This window comes from Colias philodice, chromosome 7 (assembly GCF_061535455.1).
Source record: "Colias philodice isolate Cphi_HAF_F1 chromosome 7, ilColPhil1 Martin Lab GWU primary, whole genome shotgun sequence".
Lineage (NCBI taxonomy): Eukaryota > Metazoa > Arthropoda > Insecta > Lepidoptera > Pieridae > Colias > Colias philodice.
The window spans coordinates 168,151-188,933 of NC_143092.1; the positions used below are offsets into that span (position 1 = coordinate 168,151).

The 20,783-nt window shown below is 33.1% G+C and overlaps 2 protein-coding genes across 2 annotated transcripts; one reads left to right on the plus strand and one right to left on the minus strand.

Annotated features, from left to right (window-relative positions):
* Window positions 1-1,662: 1,662 nt before the first annotated feature.
* Window positions 1,663-9,051, plus strand: LOC149486867 (calcineurin subunit B type 2). Its single transcript, XM_089697171.1, has 5 exons — window positions 1,663-1,827; window positions 2,041-2,080; window positions 5,347-5,510; window positions 6,330-6,464; window positions 6,786-9,051. The coding sequence occupies exons 1-5, from the start codon at window positions 1,825-1,827 to the stop codon at window positions 6,954-6,956; spliced, it is 513 nt and encodes a 170-aa protein (XP_089553297.1). The 5' UTR covers window positions 1,663-1,824; the 3' UTR covers window positions 6,957-9,051.
* A 1,733-nt stretch (window positions 9,052-10,784) lies between these two features.
* Window positions 10,785-11,654, minus strand: mRpL14 (mitochondrial ribosomal protein L14). Its single transcript, XM_089697083.1, has 2 exons — window positions 11,390-11,654; window positions 10,785-11,106 (listed from the first exon to the last, which is right to left on the minus strand). The coding sequence occupies exons 1-2, from the start codon at window positions 11,568-11,570 to the stop codon at window positions 10,838-10,840; spliced, it is 450 nt and encodes a 149-aa protein (XP_089553209.1). The 5' UTR covers window positions 11,571-11,654; the 3' UTR covers window positions 10,785-10,837.
* Between the last annotated feature and the right edge of the window lie 9,129 nt (window positions 11,655-20,783).

The window sequence follows — 20,783 nt, forward strand, 5'->3', positions numbered from 1 at the left end:
ATTATGCGGCATACTGCTTTTTTTTCTTTTTTTTTATACGTAAGTAGATAGGTGGACGTTTGACCCCAGTCCCACCTGATGGAAAGTGGTGACGAGATCTAAGGTGGTAAGTCACGCCCGCCTAGAAAGTGCCTGTTAATTCGTCTCTTGAAAATTCCCATGTTGTACTTCTCTGGAAAGACGGACGCCGGCAGAGAATTCCACTCTTTGGCAGCTCGCATTAAGAAGGAGGACGCAAAGCGTGCTGTGCGTGCAGTCGGCATTTCTACCAGATAAGGGTGGTATCCCGCCGTGCGCCTGGACGTTCTTTGGAAAAAAGGGGAAGCTGGGATAAGGCCATGTAATTCAGTTGCACATTCCCCGAAATGAAGTCGATAGAAAACTGAGAGACTGGCGATTTTGCGGCGATGACCAAGGCTCAGAAGCCGGTTTTCGAATAGCTGGTCGTTTCCAATAATTCGCTTGGCGCGACGTTCCATAGCTTCCAGAACATCGAGGTGACATTTGGCAGTACCTGCTTAACGTTGAATGTTCCAACTACAGCAACGCTTCGCACAATCGAGCACTAGAAAAAGAAATGCGCGTGAATTGATGCGTGCAATCGATTTATCGTTAGTAATTATTAATTGTTGGAAAAAAATTTAAAGCTTTCGTTTCATTGTAGTTTTTTCGAAATAATCAAAGTTAATTCAAATTGTGTTAAAAAAATAAATATAAGTATGGATGAAGGTACAAACATTGAAAAAAATGTTAATGAAATAATCAAAATCCATATTACTTAAAATAACCGTAAATATTTTTCAAACAATTATTATGTATTACACTTTATTTACACATTAATGAGGTTATTGCTAACTCTTAAGAATATTTTTTTTCAACACTGAACTTAGCGCAACCTGCTGGTGCATTTCATGTTCCAATTAAGCATCAGCATAATTCGGCATTGTGCGGCACTGAGTCGCATTATGCTCTGTAATTGGAAAACAGCCATTGTGACACGAGATTTTTATATATATATTAAGATAAGATAATTGAATATATAAATACGTTTCTAGACCAAATACTGTGCAATTTAAGACGATGTAATAAAGTGAAACATTTATTACATCGTCTCAAACTTTTTGGTCTGTGTAGCGCATGTCGCGTGTATCGCAGAGTAGGTATACCTACTCGGCAGCCGACCGTCACGCGACATGCGCTACACAAAGCAGTGTTCGGAACCGTTCGAACAGTTTCACTTTTACCGAGGTTTCATAAAACCACACAACATTTTTTTTAATTAATTAATAAGAACCCAATTTACTCTCTTAACAATGCAACATAACTGAATTGTAAACTTGGAGCAATTAACAAGGCTTGATAATTGCTCCGAGATTGTAAAGGAATTGTATAATATATTCTTAGATTATGGATTGGTCTCCGCGACCAATCCTTAATCTATGAATATATTACTATGTTGTGTACGGGGCCACTTTTTGTCTAAATGCCTTTGTAGGAGACTGAAGGCTTCTGAACGTAATCAAAAGATGAAACAAAGCGGTTGAAACTGCTGTAATAGCAGTGATTTTTAGAGATTTCTATGGATAGCTTAAAATTTATAACATAATTTAATCTTTGGTAATCATATATCCTCTGCATCTGTCAAGTAATTGTCGAGTTATAATCTGTCAAATTTATTTAGATCGATCTTGGCTTATAGGGTGAACCTGTGAAAATTGAGTTCCTGTGTAATTTTGATTCTAACTAGATAAAAAATACGCGTTATCGCGTATTTGTTTTCAATATAGTGTAATTTACTAGTAAGTCACCGGTAAAACCGTAAAAATGGTGAGTACCGTTGGAGTCCAGAGGCAGACTCATTTCTTTTGACAATAGGCCACTCATTTCAAGCAAATTCTAGATGATGCGAATAAACTGTACATTTTTTGAATGCAAACAATATTCGAAACTCATTTTATTTCATTATTAAAAATATCATGACGATGATTTATATCTGAGCTAAAAATAAATTCGAAATTAACCCAAGTGCTTATTTTACAGGGAAATGAAAATTCAATTCCTATGGAACTATGTTCAAACTGTAAGTATTTATAATTATACGATAATGTTATTTTTTAATTTTTTTCTAACACACATTTTGTTAATTTGTTAAAAGTGAGGGTAGCAAAAATATAATATGTTAAAGTCAATATGCTTAATGCCAAGAACTAACAGCAAAACTAATGTATAGCTTGGGTGTGGACTGAGAGGTAATATGGGGTGTTGTTTCAGCTCGTGTTAACTGCATTGATTTTAAGGTGGAAAACTGTGAGTGTCGCTCACTGATGGTCATTACATTATCACCACAGAGCACATACTCGATGTTAGACTAGACTCATGATACCATAGACGGGTCGATGGGTGGGCACTGAATAGCTTCATAGGCAGTACTGACTTGGGCACTCGGCTTAATGTTGCCTACATTGATACAATACCTTGTACAGAGTTTATGTAAAGCTAGTGTTTAATTTGATTATACCAAAGTAAACAGCCCATAAAACAAGTTTGTGCTAGTGTAAATAAAATCTTTTGCTTGAATAATTATTTTGCTGGCTCTAAATGTAAAAAAATATAATCATATTCAAGCTATGTAGATAAACTATAGTTTTTTGGAAAGTTTTTGTAAAAATAGTTATAACAGAACTTACTTGAGTCATTACTGTTAGATAGCAAAAAAGTCATTAACATAACATGAATATTTAAGTTGATAAAATAGTTCAGAGGAGTTTGATATAAAATATATAAATCGGAAATAAGAGAAAAGTTTGAGTGTAAATGTATGATTATAATACGACTAGTTACTTAACGAGGGGTGATTATTGATTTGATATTATTATTGATAATGGATTGTCCCATGTAAGGCTTGCATAATTTTGTCCTATCTCAACAACAACTTGCTAAATCCTATTTTTGGTTTCAAATATGTGTTTTGTTGAATATCTTGACATTTCTGTTATGGATGGATTCTGATAACAACAATTATTTTCTTATCATTTCAATATTACATGTGTTTTGTTCACATACTGGTTTAATGACATATTCAACCAGTTTGCCAAACTATTTTTTTTTAAATCATAAGTTTCATTAAAGCTCGCTGCAAAGTGTGCGAAACGTCGGAAAAATAATATAATGAATAAATCGCGTTTAAAATCTGATAAAATCTTTAATTCTAGCATTTAGGTTAAAAAATATAAAACAACATGTCCAAAAACTTAGTTACATTTACATGAAATAAAATCCAGTCTCTTGTGCTTTTGTTAGTTAATGCAACTTTATTCAGGAAAACATCTAGTTTGAAATACAGATAAGAAGATTATATTACGCCAGTAAAATAATCTACATTTTTTTTAGAGCCAGCAAAATTTTTGTTTTTAATGAAGTTCAAATTAATTAGGATACCATCTAAATTCGTAAATGTGTTTCTATAAAACAGCAAACAATTTATATTGAAAAGTAAATAGCAAAACAACTACACATCATAGGAAATACACTTGTCCAAACAGACCATGTACTTTCGAAGATAACAGATATCTCCAATTTATTATATGAAATTGGCATTTCGCCACTCAGGCTAAATATTTGAGCAGGGCGAAGACAGAGTATGACGGGAACATACCTAGTGACAATGCGCGGTGTGCTTTGAATGAACTCGCGGCATCATACACGGTCATCCCATCATCATATAGTGTGACATATACATAGTTATATATAGACGCTTTGTGCACGGGAGCATTAGAACTGCTTGTATGTTAATAATAGAATGGCGGGAACGGCCGATCAACACGCTTGCTAGATTAATTAATGTTTGTGTTCTAACAATCGAATAAAGAAAATTGATGTTTTACAGCACATTAGAATGATCGCATTGTGCGCAACTACGTGTGATAAATGTTTGTTGTGTTCGATAAATAACCCAAGATTGTGTCTAACGCATAATACAGAATGATGAAATACACTTAAAATAAAATGACGAAGTGTACAATTATTCATACTGCATCGTGTTCACAATACGTTTGTATCTGTCCGAGTCAAAAGGTTACTTAGTATGCGGACAATATAATAGACGTCGACAGCCTTTGAAACACTTGAATATATAAAGCCGAGTAACAATAAACTCGCCAGCCTATATAATATGTTTATACAACGGATTCATAAACCGAGAAAAGTTTTACAGATAAAATGCTATGATTCGTAAACAGGGTCATTTTGTTCGTGGTTTCAATTGATTCTGAAGATAATAAGAAACGAGAGTGAACTAAATTTGTTTTATTCTCATTATTTCTGTGAATGATGTACATATTTTTTATTTCAGGTAGGATCTGTAATAAATGATTTTTGGTAGACAATAATTGATTGCGTATGATGTACCTGCCTACTTACATAATTTTTTTAATGAATTAATTTTTCACTTTGGATTTCGAATAGTAATCTCTACAATACGTATAGTACATTATACATACAAGTGTATAATGTATATTATGCAATTGCTTATTCAAGTAGTAGGTTTGCTCTGCACGACTCACTAGGCAAACAAACGTAAGACGCTAGAGATCAAAAATATAGAAGTGGTGTTAGGAACCTCGTTTGCTTAGCATTGCTTCTTTATGAACAATCTACCAAGTGAGAAACGTTGGAGACTTGCTAGAGTTATGTAGAAAATCTATTATACACTGCAGACCAATAGGAAATTTATGAAAATTGGCATTTCGAAAGACAATTAACTATTTTTCCAAAATTTTATTGTGTTAAAATTGCATTTACTCAATCGTTGGTGTTATTGAAAGGGGAAGGTTATCCTAGATAATAAAATAGGTTCTATTTATCTTTATTTTATGTGTGTCTTTGATTGGAGTACAAACTACAAACTAACTGACTACGTACTACCCCTCGCGTCTACCGTACCTTTTATAACTCTGCTATAGGGCAACGCGTGTATCTTCTCCTTTCGTAATACACCAATGTACAACCAATATTTATGGTCGTGCTGAAGTTAGTCGATGCATGACGTAAAGTATTCACTATACCACAGATATAAGAGCCAATATCGAAAACAAGACAGTTCCTAACTTCAGCTCGGCCAATAGTTTGGGGGTGATTGTATCCTTATGTGTACCCAGTGTCCGTGTAAAGGTCTATTCAAACCGTAGAGTTAAACGCTGCCGCCAGAATAGTCTCTAAGTACATAAAACTACGTAAGAGACAATAGCGTACCCATCGGGATACCGCTACCCACGGTGGTAGCGGATAACTCTCCGGTTTGAATGGGTCTGTTGTAACCGCTGACCGCTAACCGCGTCCCATGTCCAGTCGACGCGGACGAGATCCGGCGGCTGGGCAAGCGGTTCCGCAAGCTGGACCTGGACAACTCGGGCGCGCTGTCCATCGACGAGTTCATGTCGCTGCCGGAGCTGCAGCAGAACCCGCTGGTGCAGCGCGTGATCGATATATTCGATGCGGACGGTAATGGCGAGGTGAGCATTATGATGTCACAATTTGTGACGTTGTAAATCAACGTAAATATGCAATGTCGACAAATTTGATAACCCATTCAAACCCAGGTTTCATAGGTTGAATTAAAGAAAAAATACCAACATTTGTAAATTTTTATATATTTTGTGTTATTTTCGCAGTTGGCTAAGACAAATTTTATGATACCTCCAAGCTGAAATCTCAAACTGTTTATTGCTTCATAGGACATAATTATTAGTACCTGAAGAAATATCATGTATAATTTGCCATACGTTAGATACACACAGAAATATACGTAACCTAAATAATGGTTCTATTTTTTTAAAGTAAAGTAATAAAAACGCCCGTTTGTTAATATTCGGCCTTCGGTTACTGTGCTGATGATTCAAACGTGTTTGCAAGAAGCATATTTGTTTAAAGATAATTGTAAGCTTATACTATGTGTACTGAATTAACCAGTTTAGGTACACATTAAAGCAAAAACAATGTAGCCAAAACTATATTATTTAGGAAAAAGAAAGCCAGAAGTTATTAGTAATGCAATAAATTTTTGAATAATAACTATTTCTTAAAACACGTGGTTTGTACCTAACAAGCAAAGTTAAAAATAAAATTATGTTTTTTTTTATTAGCAAATGTAGTTACTTTTAAAAGATTTTTCGATCTTAGAAATTAAATACTTTTTCACGGATTTTAAACGCGATTTAATTTATGAGATGTTCAACTCATAAATTAAATCGCGTGATCTTGTTTCAAAACAGTTGTCCCGACAAATGAAGGTGGGCTAATATTAATATCGAACTGTACGGGGGCGTTTCCAGGTGGACTTCAAGGAGTTCATCCAGGGGGTGTCGCAGTTCAGCGTGAAGGGCGACAAGCTGTCCAAGCTGCGGTTCGCCTTCCGCATCTACGATATGGACAATGACGGGTTCATCTCCAACGGGGAACTGTTTCAGGTATGCTTTAGTTACAAGCACTTTATATACGAAATAGGCTATTTGTCCTTTTTTTGTAAGAGGTGAGATGGTAATTTTTCTTCATTTTGATTTTAGGCATCTGGTTAAAAAAATACATTTTGTTTTTCAAGTCAAAAATCTTAATTTTTGATTTAAAAATAAATAGTAAGAGAGTGTAATATCATTCAATTTCAAAACATAATGTATGTAAACATAGTCAGCGACTCTGATATTGTAAATATGTACTAACCCGCTACCTGATACTCTGCTATTATTTAACTTAATTATTTTTTATTTATAAATACGGTCCTCAACTTGCAGGTATTAAAAATGATGGTGGGCAACAACCTGAAGGACACGCAGCTGCAGCAGATCGTGGACAAGACGATCCTGTTCGCGGACAAGGACGAGGACGGCAAGATCTCGTTCGAGGAGTTCTGCAACGTGGTGGGCAACACCGACATACACAAGAAGATGGTCGTCGACGTCTAGGCGACCTGCTTGCGCTTGCAAACCGCCACGGATATCAGATACGCGTTCACTTTTGTGTTTCGAACGCGAATCGAATATCTATTGGCACGGAATTTGAAAATGGAATCGGAAAAAAAGACAAAAATGTTTCGCGCGGAATACGTGCGGCGCTGTGATTGGTCGTTAATAAACATGGCGTCGGTTTCGATTTCAGACTCACATTTTGGCGCGGTAACTTTTATTCGTGGTTCGAAGTGTTTTAAGTACGACACTTAATACTTAATAGATATAAGGCAGGTTTTGCAAGTTCAATCGGAATGTAGCAGATATTCTTACTGTATTTACGGATACGAGCGAGAAAACGTAAGGTTTTGTTTAGCCGCTGGTTCGGTGACGTTTACTATTCTAAAAATTAAAATCGGATTCTAACTTGGATACGTTTCCAAATAGGCTAAAAAAGCATTTTATTAACAAAAATAAATATTTGATCATTACTTAGCGTAAAATTAATAAGACTAGCTCTAAGTATACTTCATCGTTCTATTATATATGTACTATCGTATTTGTAACAATCTTTAAATACATTTGATTGGAACTGTACAAATGTCTGATGGATGATCGCCCTTATGAATATGCCTTAACACTTCAAATATGATAAGTGAAACGTTTAAATTAATTTCCAAGTCCATTATCTTGCGTTTTCTCGCGAGTGAAGCAAGTTCTCGTTCGTCCTCAAATCCTCTATCGCTCTAGCTAGACACTTTTCTAATTGCGCGTCTGTACATGCCTTTACTCGGGGCTGCCATATCTATAATACTTATTTACACTCTCAAAAATATATGTATATATATTTCGGAATTTTTATTTTGAGAATAACAACATTTATTTATTATTTTATTATTATACATTATATTTTTTACTTTTTTTTTATTAGTTAGTGCAATAAAATAGCGCCGCGTGTTATGGACGCGCATAATTTCTAACATTAACTAAATATAAGACATGCATTATTTACTTTACACTAGTTACGAAACATTTATTGTAGTCAAATCATTTATACGTTTTTTTTGTTGCGGTAATTTAATTGTATTGTTATTTAGTGTTTTATATTTATTTAGGTGTCGGATTGTACATTAGTCGATAGTCCTCGTCGAGGGTTGAATGTCATTAGTTGCGACTCGGGAACTCCGTCTAGTGCTTTGTAAATGTTTTCTTATAATTAAAAAAAAAAATAGTGGACGACACATTAACAGTGTACCCATTTAAAAAAAATATTTATATTTTCATTTTGTCGCACAAAAAACCTGTTATTAATATGGTGACGGTTCATAAGTTAATTACGTCTTTTTAAAGATAGAACAATTAAAATTGAGTAATTTATGAGTCTGCTGTAAAATGCAAATGGTATTTAAACTACAATGATAATTACAGCTAGTTTTTTGAGGCTATTAAGTTCGAATTTTATAGTTTTTATAAAATGGTCGTGATTTATAAACCACTAGCTGGATTCACCGAGTTGTGTATATTATTCAGTGTCAGTACAAGTTAGTGTACAAATACTTAAGGGGCCTTCTAAGTACTTCACTTACCCTTATATTTCGAAATTGGTTATTTTTTCAATGTCAGGGTCATTGTAACTCTTAAATTGTATGGATCATAATGAATATAAAGATTAAACATACTGCTATTGAAGTCATTGAAAAAAGGTATCGTTTTGAAAAGGTTCCAAACTTTAAATAATAAAATTAATTTGAACCTTGCAATGATCCTGACATTTTCATGTATCTAAATTTAAAATTCATGAAACTTAAGACATCAGAACAAAATAAGACACATTAGAATTAAATAATATATTCCTTCACCTAATCCAGTGTTTCTGTCCAGGTCCTGAAGTCCCTTAAATGACCCAAGAGTTACCCTTTCCCGTGCCACCTCTAACCAAGATCATATAATTTATACCGACTCTGGTTTGAGTCTCATTTTGTGCCTGGAGTCGGGTTGTGTGCACTTACAATTTAATTTTCTGGGTTATGCGATGTTGTCTGTTTGCTAATGCGTATTTCATCAAATATTATTTAAATAAAAATCGTGGATATGGTAACCCTGTAAACAAAAGCTGGTAACACATTCATTCGTCGAGAAAGTTTTCAGTGCGGCAACATCGCATCGCTCAGAATTATTTATAGTTAAGTTTTTGTATTTTATTTGGGATGATTGTAAAACTAAAACTAAATATACAAAGTTAATTAAGTACTTAATAATAACATTTTAGTTTAGGCTACCTTTCAAAGGACATGACAGAAGTGGTTGAATGCAACCAAATTTTAACATTGTTTCATTTGTGTAATGTTTTTTAAATTTAATCGAGTTTTAAACATTATGCATATATTTTTAAGTCAGAATGTCATTAGCATTATCGTTCGCCCTTACAAGAATCGACTTTTTTCCAGTTGTAATTAGTTTTCTTTCGAATAAATAATTAAGGATTTACATTAAATAGTTAAATGAATTCTAAGCCGTTGGTCCGTTTATATTATGATGTGTTTTAAGCACGATTCGGTAATCGTTAGTTTAAAATTTAGACGCACGAAATCTGTCTAGTCACGATATACATGCAATATTCTATTAAATGTCATCGACGTATGCGAGTTATTTAGTATTCTCATTTTATATTATCTGTCCGTCGTCACTTGTATAAATTTGTTGGTTATCGATACATCGCTTTCTCATTACCATTAAAGTATAAGTGTGACTTATTATAAGGAAAGAGTACAATTAATTTGGTTAGGTTCCGACACGGTTATGGATAAGTCGAGTTACTGTAGATAACCTGTATTTACGAGATTCACAATAAATAAATGTTCTAATCTATAATGCAATGTGCCTTTTTGAGTGCGGTAACACTAAGCAATACAGAAGAATGGCATTTAATACGATCTGTGCATCGGTTACGGCGTAACCCTTTCATTTTACTTAAAGTTGCGTGTATTTGGTGTATATTGTGTCGTAATTGTGATGTGTGGAATGTATAATCTTACTGCATGTACATACGGCCGCGTCTCTACTTGAAAATCGCTTTTGTATCGGGCAAGACATTTACAAAATAATAATATCAGGAAAAAAGAAACATACGAGCATTTAATGATTGTGTGTTTCAACAACTTTTCCACTATGTTTATTTGCAAATATTAAAATACAACATTCCTTTTCATAAAGTTCAAACATTGTAAAATGCTGTAGAATTTATTGATGGCAAGATCAAATCAGTGTTGCAAGTCATAAAAACACCCTTCTTCTTTATTATAAATTAGAAGTTGTTTTACTGTAGAGACGAGGCCAACATATAATAATCATGAGTTAGTCACATGTAGCTGCGTCTTCTCATCTCCATCGTTAGATAGCGTGTCCTAAGTCTGTTCTCACCTGGAACTGATTATAAGTTTATTAAATTTTCAAATTTCATAACTTGTTTTATTTTTATTCTGTATACCTGCTATAGTTGGTCTAGGCATATTGAATGTCTTTTATTGAAACTTCCATATGCTGAGGAATGGAAGGATGTAATTTTTTACTAGAATTTTACATGTCAAGTAAGTAATTTTGTTATTTGAATAAATTGGAAAATATTCTTGCACATGTATTTTGTCTTGTTTTTTTTACGATTGAAATAATTGATTTTAATATTATGTACAATGACCACATTAATTTAAGTTTTGATATTTTTGCACTCAGAGGAACTTTTTTTATAGCGAAAATAGCATACCAATTATTTATTAAATATCGAAAAATGAATTATAACATCTGATTTAGGTTAGCAGTGAAGGGTAGCAAAAGTTAAACAAAGACATAAATAAATCTATATAATTTATTTACACTACCTAATTACATTCAAAAAAATAAATCTATACAAATTTAGTAGCTATGCCTAACAGTTTTGTGTAGTCTGCTCCCTTAGCATGTGTGCGCTCTTTCAAAATAGTTCTCAATATGGTTGGAATTGGCACATGTATCCTTGTGCCGAGGGGTGTGCCATTGTCATCAATTAAAACCACATTATTACTATCAAACTTTGGTACTTTGACTTTCTGTGTCTGTTTCATGCCTACTAGAATGCCTTTTTTCTTCTGTCCTTTGATAGCCACAAGTACTCTGTCACCAATGTAGCCAACACCTGTAATCAATAAGAATATTTCAAAGTTATTGTGTTGGTTGGTTTGCAAGGAATGTATTAGGTAAATATATAATATTATTTATTGAATCGAATATCATCTCATTCAGGCTATTGTTAATTAACAAATTGAGATAAATATCACTATAGCAAGTAATTTAGAGGTAGGTAAATACGGTAGAAGGTACACTTTAATTCGTTGGCCTGCCATGCAATACTGAGACATTAATTAATAATGATTACGCGTAAATCTTAGCATACACCAGCTGTAATATGAATTACATACGTTGTTTGTTATAAACGCAAATAACTTTCGGGGGTTTGCCCTCAGCCATAGCTCGCTTGCCGATTTCTGAATTGTCCACAACTCGGAGTCTGGATAATAACCGCACTTCACTTAAACACGAGGTCGTGTGAAAGCCTCGTGTTAAATTTGTTGTTACATTGCTTATGATAGTTTTAAACATTTTTATTGATGTTATTAGCTAACAACAATCGTGTTATTTTGATTTTTGAGGTTATTTATTAGATTTTGAAGTTTGACTTTGACAATTGACATAAATTTTTTGACATTCACAGAATTTATAAATGCAATCTATCTACAAAATTAAGAGGCAAATTCATTCAGCATTGAATACAAATTTATGGCGATTTTAGACCTAACAAGACAACACTTAAACAATGAAAATGGAATGGAATGTACTTTTCGTGTTTCCATGTATTCCAATTTCTATAGTTACGTTACGTTAGTTACGTTATTATTTTAGAGATGGCGTTGCTTGCCTAAAGAAATAGTATCCTGTGATTATACGTAGACATTATATATTATTATTAGTCTGTGCTATCACCCATGAACCAATATACTTATTGGGTCCTCCATGCTATCACATAACATTTTAATTTTTAACCGACTTAAAAAATATATAGCAGGTTCTCAAGTCGACTTTATTTTTAAGCTATTGCATAGCTTCTATCGCAGGCCTTGAGCGCGGGGACCGAATCGAGAAATTCCGTAACGAAAAAACCTCACGCTCCTCACTCCGACGGGTTCGGAGGTGTGGCTTGAAGGCATGCTATGCAATAGCTTTACCGCGGCAGTCCCCGAGTGCCACACGTCTTTTTTATTTTTTTTGTTTGTATCAACCGATTTTGATGACTCTTTTTTATTTGAAAGCTGGTTCCTATTCCTATTCTTTATGAAAAAAGTAGCCTAAGTTACACCGGCTATCTGTAAGTGAAAGTCCCGTCAAAATCGGTCGAGCCATTTCAGAGACCAGCCGAAACAAATAGACAGACACAGAAAAATATATGTAGGTACTGTGTATGCATTCAGTAAAATTAAGTGCTTATTTTTATACATGTTATTTATAGACGCTCCGTACTTTGATATTAGGTACCTACCTACCTATGTAATATGTAGAATGTAGGTAGGTATAGTAGGTAGAGGTAGGTATATATGCATTTAGTAAAAAGCGGATATAATATTTACATTATAACAAATCTGAGATAACAAACATAATATTCTTACTCCAATTTTATTATTGAATACAGATTATACATCTAAGTACATCCAATGTAAGGATAGAATGGGTATGTAGGAATAATTAGGTAGGAATAATTAGGTAGGAATAATTAAAAAAAAAACTTATTTTTTTGTATTGTCGTATTTTTGATTATCTACCTAACTACTTATTGTAATTTGTACGAATAATTGAAAAAAAAATCTGGACCTATTTAAAAAATCTGTTACGAACAGAAGAGTCAGTAAACTGGTTTGTTAAAATAACAACAAAAAAATTCGAATTGAATGAATATGTAGGCATATTACACAATATTACCTATGTGTTTTTTTAAGTAATTAATGAAGACCCTTCAAACATTTTTCACTTTCACTATGCATACCTACGAAGTCAAGTCGCGAAAAAATTACAGGACATACCTATTACTTAACTAATATTATCTAGAGTCTAGTCAGTACATAACCAAAATAATGTACCTATTATCTATACCTAGTGTCGGGTTATTTAAGCGTATGGACAATCTGGATTGTAATTATTATGTAACATTGAGGTATTATTATCTACTAAATAGGAAGTAGGCCACTAACATGATATTATGTTCTTATTTTTCATTAGGTACTGATGTATTTTTTTAGTAAGAGTGTCAATTTAGCTGCCTCATATAAATTTAATACCTTAGAGTTTTGAATACATCACAGCAACTAAGAAAGAGATCGTCACGAGCAAAAACATTGAATGATAACTTAATATTATTCTTACGAGACGAGCGATAGGTATTGTTTAGTTTACAATGGCATAATCCTTTCAGAACCGTTGATTTACACAATACTATAAAGGAACAAAGCTGGAGGCTGCGTGTCGGTAATGGGCGCGCTGTCACAATATTGTTCGGATAAGATTACGTCTGTCGTTAGCGCCAATTTCGTCGCGTCTTCCCGAATCCAATTTTTTATTCCAAGAGTATTGATTACAGGAGATTGAGCGGTCGTTAGGGGTCGATTTCGTCAATGATTAAAGGTAACTCAATAAGGAGATTACAGTGGAAACAAAGGAGTGTTGGGTTCGCGTCATTAGGGCTCGGCTGACGCCTCAAAGCGCCTCGCAGCGCATCCGCCGCTTTGTGCGGCTCGGTGCGGCATTGTGCGGCATTGTGCTGTCCAAACAGCCCGGCCCATCGCCTCGCGAGCGGAAGCGCTGTTTGCTAACATTCACTTGCCTATTGTAGAATTAGATATCTGCGTGATCATGGCTCGTTTATGTTTCAGCATACCATTAAAAAAAAACAAATGACTTGTTAGGTAGCTACCTAATTAAATGTAAATTAGCATTTATCTCATTTTAAAATTCAAAGCTCATTGATTATAATAAACTTGTACACATTTGCAAATTGACATGTAATTATTATCAAATTATGATTGTGTAACTAGAACGAAGTAAAGCTTTTCGCAAATGGAATTTTATAAGATAAAGGTTCGCGGACAATTAATATATCTAAGTTCTAACATATTGTAAAAAATTAAAAGTAGATAGGCCTAATAACGGAAGCATACCACATACTTATATTAATTTACATGAACAAATTAACAAATAAGTGTTTAGTTACAATTCACAATTCAATTAAAATCAATAACCTATTAATTTGAGAGCTAAATATGAAAATGTATCCAATAAAACAACAAATAGGCGTGTTAATTAAATTCGTTTAATAGAGCATCATATTTTACGAACTAGGCTAGGGCTTAATACAATGCACTCAGATCATTAAAAGCTTATACCTAGTTATGTATAGGTGTGTAATTCCTAATTAGAGAATAATATTTTGAACTTATTACCTAATTACTAGATATTGAAGCTGGATAAAAACTTTATTTAGGTTTAAATTATTATGAATTTGTTAGACAATTTAGGCTATGTGTCGTCTGTTCATAATTAATAATTATTTGTTAGATATTACAAATTACAATTCCTTTATCTTTTCGTGTTTGATTTATTTTAAGATTGGCAATTTATGGAATTGCCATTTTTATAAAGGAGTAACAGTAAATAAAATAATTAATTCGTTGTAATCTAAAAATTTTAACCTATCTAAGTTGTACCTATCTAGATTCTGGAGCCGTCGGCAAATTGAAAAAAAAAGTTATTTAAGTTGTGATATTAAAACATCACCCATTTTACTGCATGTTAATGCAAAATTGGTGATTAACAGTGTTAACTGTTAATATTCGTAAATTTGCCCAAACTTAGGCAATAACTTATGAACATTTAGGTTTATTAAGATCGACTAGTAAATAGTCAAAGTTGGACTTACTGTGGATTCTTTTCTTTCCGCTGCCCGTGTGACGATGTCAGATATCTTGGTAGGTACATTCGAAAAATATAAATTTTATATGAGAAAACTATTTTATAAATATAGAAAGTAATAAAATTATTGAAAGAAATCTTAATCTTAATACTATCATAAAGGCGAAAGTTTGTAAGTATGGATGTATGGATGTTTGTTACTCTTTCACGTAAAAACTACTGAACCGATTACAATGAAATTTAGAACACATATAGAGGGTAACTTGGATTAACACATAGGATAGGTTTTATCCCGGAAATCCCACGGGAACGGGAACTATGCGGGTTTTCCTTTGAAAACGCGGGCGAAGCCGCGGGCGGAAATCTAGTATGTACTTACATATTTGTGTTAATGTTTTTTTCGATTCCAAGCTCAATGATTACAAGACTCTACATTGAACATTAAGGTAAGAAATGGAATACTAGAAAGGGTCAAATAAGTATACGAAAAATAAAAATAGGAACTTGCCAATTGATGAAGGTACCAAACTGAACAAGAAACAGGAAATAGAACAGGTAAGTATGTATTCAATATTTAGTTTTATAGCATTCATAGCGCTACACAATACCAGTCATAAATTATGTATTATAGGTAAACAAGATTTATCTAATCGTGCATGTTTACCTAAGTATTTATTAAGAGCCTATTCTCTTAAAAGTGCATGGAGTACTTAATTTATCTATGTAGAGCAGTAGTCCCCAAACTTATTTTTCTCGTGGACCACTTTCAAAATTTTACTGGTTTCGGTGGACCTCCTGCTGCTACATTTCTACCACATTCTTAAAGTCGCCAAAAAATAAAAATTGTGTCACTTCTGAGTTCTGTCTCTATATTCCGATAGGTAAACTAAAAACGAAAAATGGTACATTTTATAACACTAACAAAAACTATCTATGCTTACATTTTTGCTCTTTAGGTACTATCAAAAGCAGATAAATTTTCGTGGACCCCCATTTTTTGTTCACGCCTACGTAGACCCCCAGCAAGTCTCCCGTGGACCCCTGGGGGTCCACCTGGACCACTTTGGGAATCACTGATGTAGAGTCATCATTTTATTAAAATCGCAATCTGTACCTACTACCTACAGGTTACATAGGTACCTATACAAGAGATATAACAAAAGTAGGAAGTCCAATATTTAAATAAAGCTAATTACAATCATTACAATTTACATAGATAAAATTCATTTTAAACAAGACATAATTGATTTGAATATATTGATAAGGTTATTACTCTTATATTGGAAGAAAGAGGAAAAGAAGTGATAAAATTTTAAATACCTACTTAACTTTAAATTAATTTTAATCAAATCTGTGTTCCATTTTTATAAATACGTTTTTTTTCAATTCTAATCAGAAATATTTTCATCTCTTATCGTAAAACTTTTGTATATTTTTTGCATATTTAACTTTTGTAAAAATATGTAATATAGGTACCTATATTATTTTCATCTTTGACGAGACTTCACCAAACTGAGGTACTTAGGTACATAAAAAATAATAAATAAATAAGATCTAATAAACAATCTCTACGAAAAAAATATTATTATGTCCTATATATATAATAAAAGATGCCTAAAATGAAATTCATTCAAGACTTCGCACACTTATTTTAATTTGAATAGCAAAATGGAAAATATGAAACCAAACGTAACACAGAAACGTAATTATTAGGATTTTTATTAAACTTAGCAATATGAACAAAACGGACCAAAACAAAACTCATTTCTTCGCAAATTGTGCTTTTCATATTTTAATAACGAGAGACCGCAATAATGTCCGCATTTATGAAAAGTACTAAATTATGTACTTGTTTAATATTGTATCCAGCATTCAACTAAAACAACTTTCTGGAAATTAAATTTTTAATTTTCCATTCGTTAACGCTGTCACTGTGAGCTACTTCTTCATTTAAACACTATTTTGTTCCTAGGAAGTAGGACAAGGCGTTGGTATCGAATATTTGGAAAAAAAATATTTTTGCTAGAGGTGCTATTTTATAAACATGAATATGGGTGGAAGAATATAATGTTGAAGAAATTTCCAATTAAAAACGAATGGAGTGCTGGAGACATAAAATATAGGTAACATTTATAGATAGAGCAATGATTTTTTTCAAAATAATTTATTAATTAAGTAATATGAATTTATGCGTTTCATGAACCTGGGTATAATTTGTTGATAGTGCTGAAAATTCAATTTCAATTCAAGTTAGTTATTAAAAAAAAACATTATATTCTGTTATTAAGTTCTGTTTCGAGTTCGAAATTAGCTCTTATCTAAACCTAAACCATGGTGGATGGGTATGGAAGTAACCACCTACCCACCCGGGTACCAATAATTCCCAAATAAATTTACTAGTTTTTTATAATTTAGTAGCCTGTAGTACCTATCTACCTACTTAGGTAGTAACATAAACTAATCACGAGACACATACCTGTAGCTAGAAATTTAAACCTATATTTTCTTTCTATATTATATCGTGTGTTCGAGGAAATTTAAACTGTAACCGATCCTCGGAGAGCGGAAAAACGATACATTGTAAGGCCGCCTGTCCATAAATGGAAACGCGGCCTAAGTACGCGCTATGTAATTATTAATTATTGAAACGCAGAACTCTACCTAATTATACTTTTAAGTATAAGCCTATTTTATATCAGCGATAACATTATTATTTGCAATGTAGAGAGTGTGAAGTTATTCTGTAGGTACCTACCTGATTTACGCATGTTGAGTTTTTATTTTTTGGAAACGTTTATTTAAAAATAATCCTACTTTAATTTTTTTTATTGCCCTTTGTGTGATACGAATTGGTCTTATTGATATGTTAAATTTATATGACACAATGCTTGTATTTTAGAAGATGCCTTGGTTAAAAAGTTAAAGATATATTGTAGACAGATTAACAAGAAAACTAGAGTACGGTCTACTTCATGGACTTACGGTGAATAAAATTTTATTTTGTTATCAAATGTAGAGTTTGTTTAACCATTACTAACTTTACTGTTATATTGTATGGAAATATTATTATGATGTGAAATAACACAGGCTACTCTTTATTAAGGTATCTAACATTCCCACCCGGAGAAAGCTCTAGAGTTTAATAAATACATTTTTTTCCATTAGATGCGTTTGTATACAGGGTGTCCCACTATTGGTATACTAAGCGCGAAGGGACTTGTAGTTTTGCATACACTGATCACGTAAAAAATACATAAACAAAAAAATTTCGTCAAAAATTTTTTGCTAAATTTTTCCTGGAAATCCATGTTTTCTTCTCTAGCTTCGCGCAGCTGGCATATACCGCTTCTCTAATGTGAGCATTTTGTCTATGAAAACATAATCTTAAACGATAGCTCACGTGCTGGTGGCAAAGTTGGGCTGGTTGCTTGTTATGGGTGTACACATAGAGTTTTAAGAATTCATCTATTTGAAAAAAAAATTCATCTGGAATTTTATAAGTATTTTTTACGTACTCAGCGTATGCAAAACTACAAGTCCCTTCGCGCTTAGTATACCAACAGTGGGACACCCTGTATAAATAATCATCATGTACCTAATACCTACTATATATGCATTATGCACCATATTTAAAAAAAATTCTAAGTAAATTACATATTACGATGCTGTATATAAATGCTACGTTGTCTCTATTCACATAAATATTTTAGGACGTAATTCTTACGAATAGTTTAAGTCGATAAGTCGTAAAGGAGCATAGATGTGATTTCCTTGTCAAGAGAAAGTTAAGAGGCCAGAGTGTATGCGGTACAAGCAATTTTTTACCCCGGAACTCTACTATGAATACGTGGGTGAAGCCGCGGGCATAAAGCTAGTATAATATTATATTTATGTGTTTTAACAATAGATATCGTTTAACTATCTAAGAGATTGATTCGGAGTTATAAAAAAAAAATAACAATGTAGAGCAAAATAGATAGATACCTAATATAATAATATATGACTTGCCACACTGCTCATCAGAAAAGTCTATACTTATCACTTATCATAAATTGAAATATAATACGTAGATACATAATTGCATAAATGATTTGCCAAGAAAATATCAGACAGTAAGATTTCACCTGAACAAGATGCATTGTCGCGATTGTTTTGTCCTCTGGTGGCTGAAGACAAAACAATAACAGATCAATTAAAAATGGCCACGAGAATTCATTAAGTCGTCAACTATCGCCGTCTCAAACCGCATTCATACGCAAAACTGTCGCCATTTTGAAAGAGGTGGAATCAAATAATGGAGAAATAATTTAATCAACACCTTTCTGCATTATTTCGCTTCTAAGGGCTGGTTTTACGGTGGCTTTTAGCTTGCGCTCTCCCGGAGGGTGGTAAAAAAAGATTTGTCGTGTGTGCAACCGCCTTGGTCCCCCTTCTTGTGGCCGCAAATTAAAATGAATTGCATAATTCACACGCAGTATTATAGTAATGTCTAACGATGTACCTACGTTTAGTTCAATGTAGCGACGGAAACGTTGCATTATAGAGCATTTATCCGCATTTAATTCTTTTGAGGAATTTTTAGGAAATGAAGTACTTAGGTGCCTTTAGGCATATTAAAATGTGAGGTGATAAGATTTTTTTCCAAGAAGAGGTCGCAACTTGAAATATATTCATTTTTATGAAAATGTAGAGTTTTGAATTTGGTGTGTTTCGTTCTGTTAATTGAGTTCAATTTTTCTTTATATTTTTCCACAGTCAACAGGCGTGATTCAATGGCATCTTAGATAAATTCATTCAGAGTTTTCTTGAAATTTTAAAAAAGAAGCAAAGTCAAAGCAAAAAATTGTTACATACTTTTTACTTCTACTCATTTGACCGTCCAACATCAGTTGGGATTTCGGCCAAAAACTTTCATAAAAGTTATTGAGAAGTCAAAGATCTATCCTCTAAAGGCATACAATAAAATTAACTAGGTACCATATAAAGGTATATCGAAATGATTTCAACGGAAGAAAGTAAAATAGATAGATAGGAGAAATTATTTAAGTTAATAGGTATGTAAGCTTTCATTTGTCTTTCTATGTATTTCTAAAACAAAAAAAATATGATTTTTTAAGTTCAGTAAAAAATCAATAAAAAGTTACCTATCCAAAGTGCAATGGTCTCTGTTTATATGTTCTGAAATTAGATTATATTTCATGCCACAACGTCTACGGCCTACAGTTAATTTTTTTTCAAGCCAAGCCATTCGTAATTATTATCTAAGATAAGCGTATGTGGAACCTAAGAGCCAAGCTACACAGTTTATGTAGGTAACTCTATAATTAAAAAATAACATAGCGCTCGCCTGATCTCGAGCGTACAGGAAATTGATTTTTCAGTTTATCTGCGCATGTTGCAGCATCACCACTGCTCAAACGGTGAAGGAAAACATCGTGAACAAAACCGACATGTCGAAGAATCAAAAGTTCGACGACATGACGTGACATCTGCCAACCCGCACTTGGCCAGCGTGGTGGATTATGGCCTGTAAGCTCATAGGAGTTGGTGTCTCAGCAGTGGGAACGTATATCGGCTGATGATGATGATGATGATACGCTGGGAGTACATCCACGTAGTGAAAGCGGTGGACGTAACTCACAAATTTTCGCAATTATAATATTAGTAGGATTTTCCCGAATATGCATAGGTAGAACAACAAAATATTCAAAATCAATTAGAAAGTCAATGAAGCAAGATGAATCAGAATAAGAGCCCAACGAAGATATTAAGAGATTTTAAAAATTATTTGTTATTCTTTTATGTAAATAAAATTCAAATCCTCCAGTTGTTTTTAAAATAAATTGTTTTTTACAAAAT

Coding starts and splice junctions, on each gene's coding strand:
- LOC149486867 (XM_089697171.1), top strand. Junction 5,511..6,329: donor ATGCGGACGGTAATGGCGAG/GTGAGCATTATG, acceptor GGGCGTTTCCAG/GTGGACTTCAAGGAGTTCAT. Junction 6,465..6,785: donor CCAACGGGGAACTGTTTCAG/GTATGCTTTAGT, acceptor CTCAACTTGCAG/GTATTAAAAATGATGGTGGG.
- mRpL14 (XM_089697083.1), bottom strand. CDS start 11,570: ATGTTTAAAACTATCATAAGCAATGTAACAACAAATTTAACACGAGGC. Junction 11,107..11,389: donor TTGCGTTTATAACAAACAAC/GTATGTAATTCA, acceptor TATTGATTACAG/GTGTTGGCTACATTGGTGAC.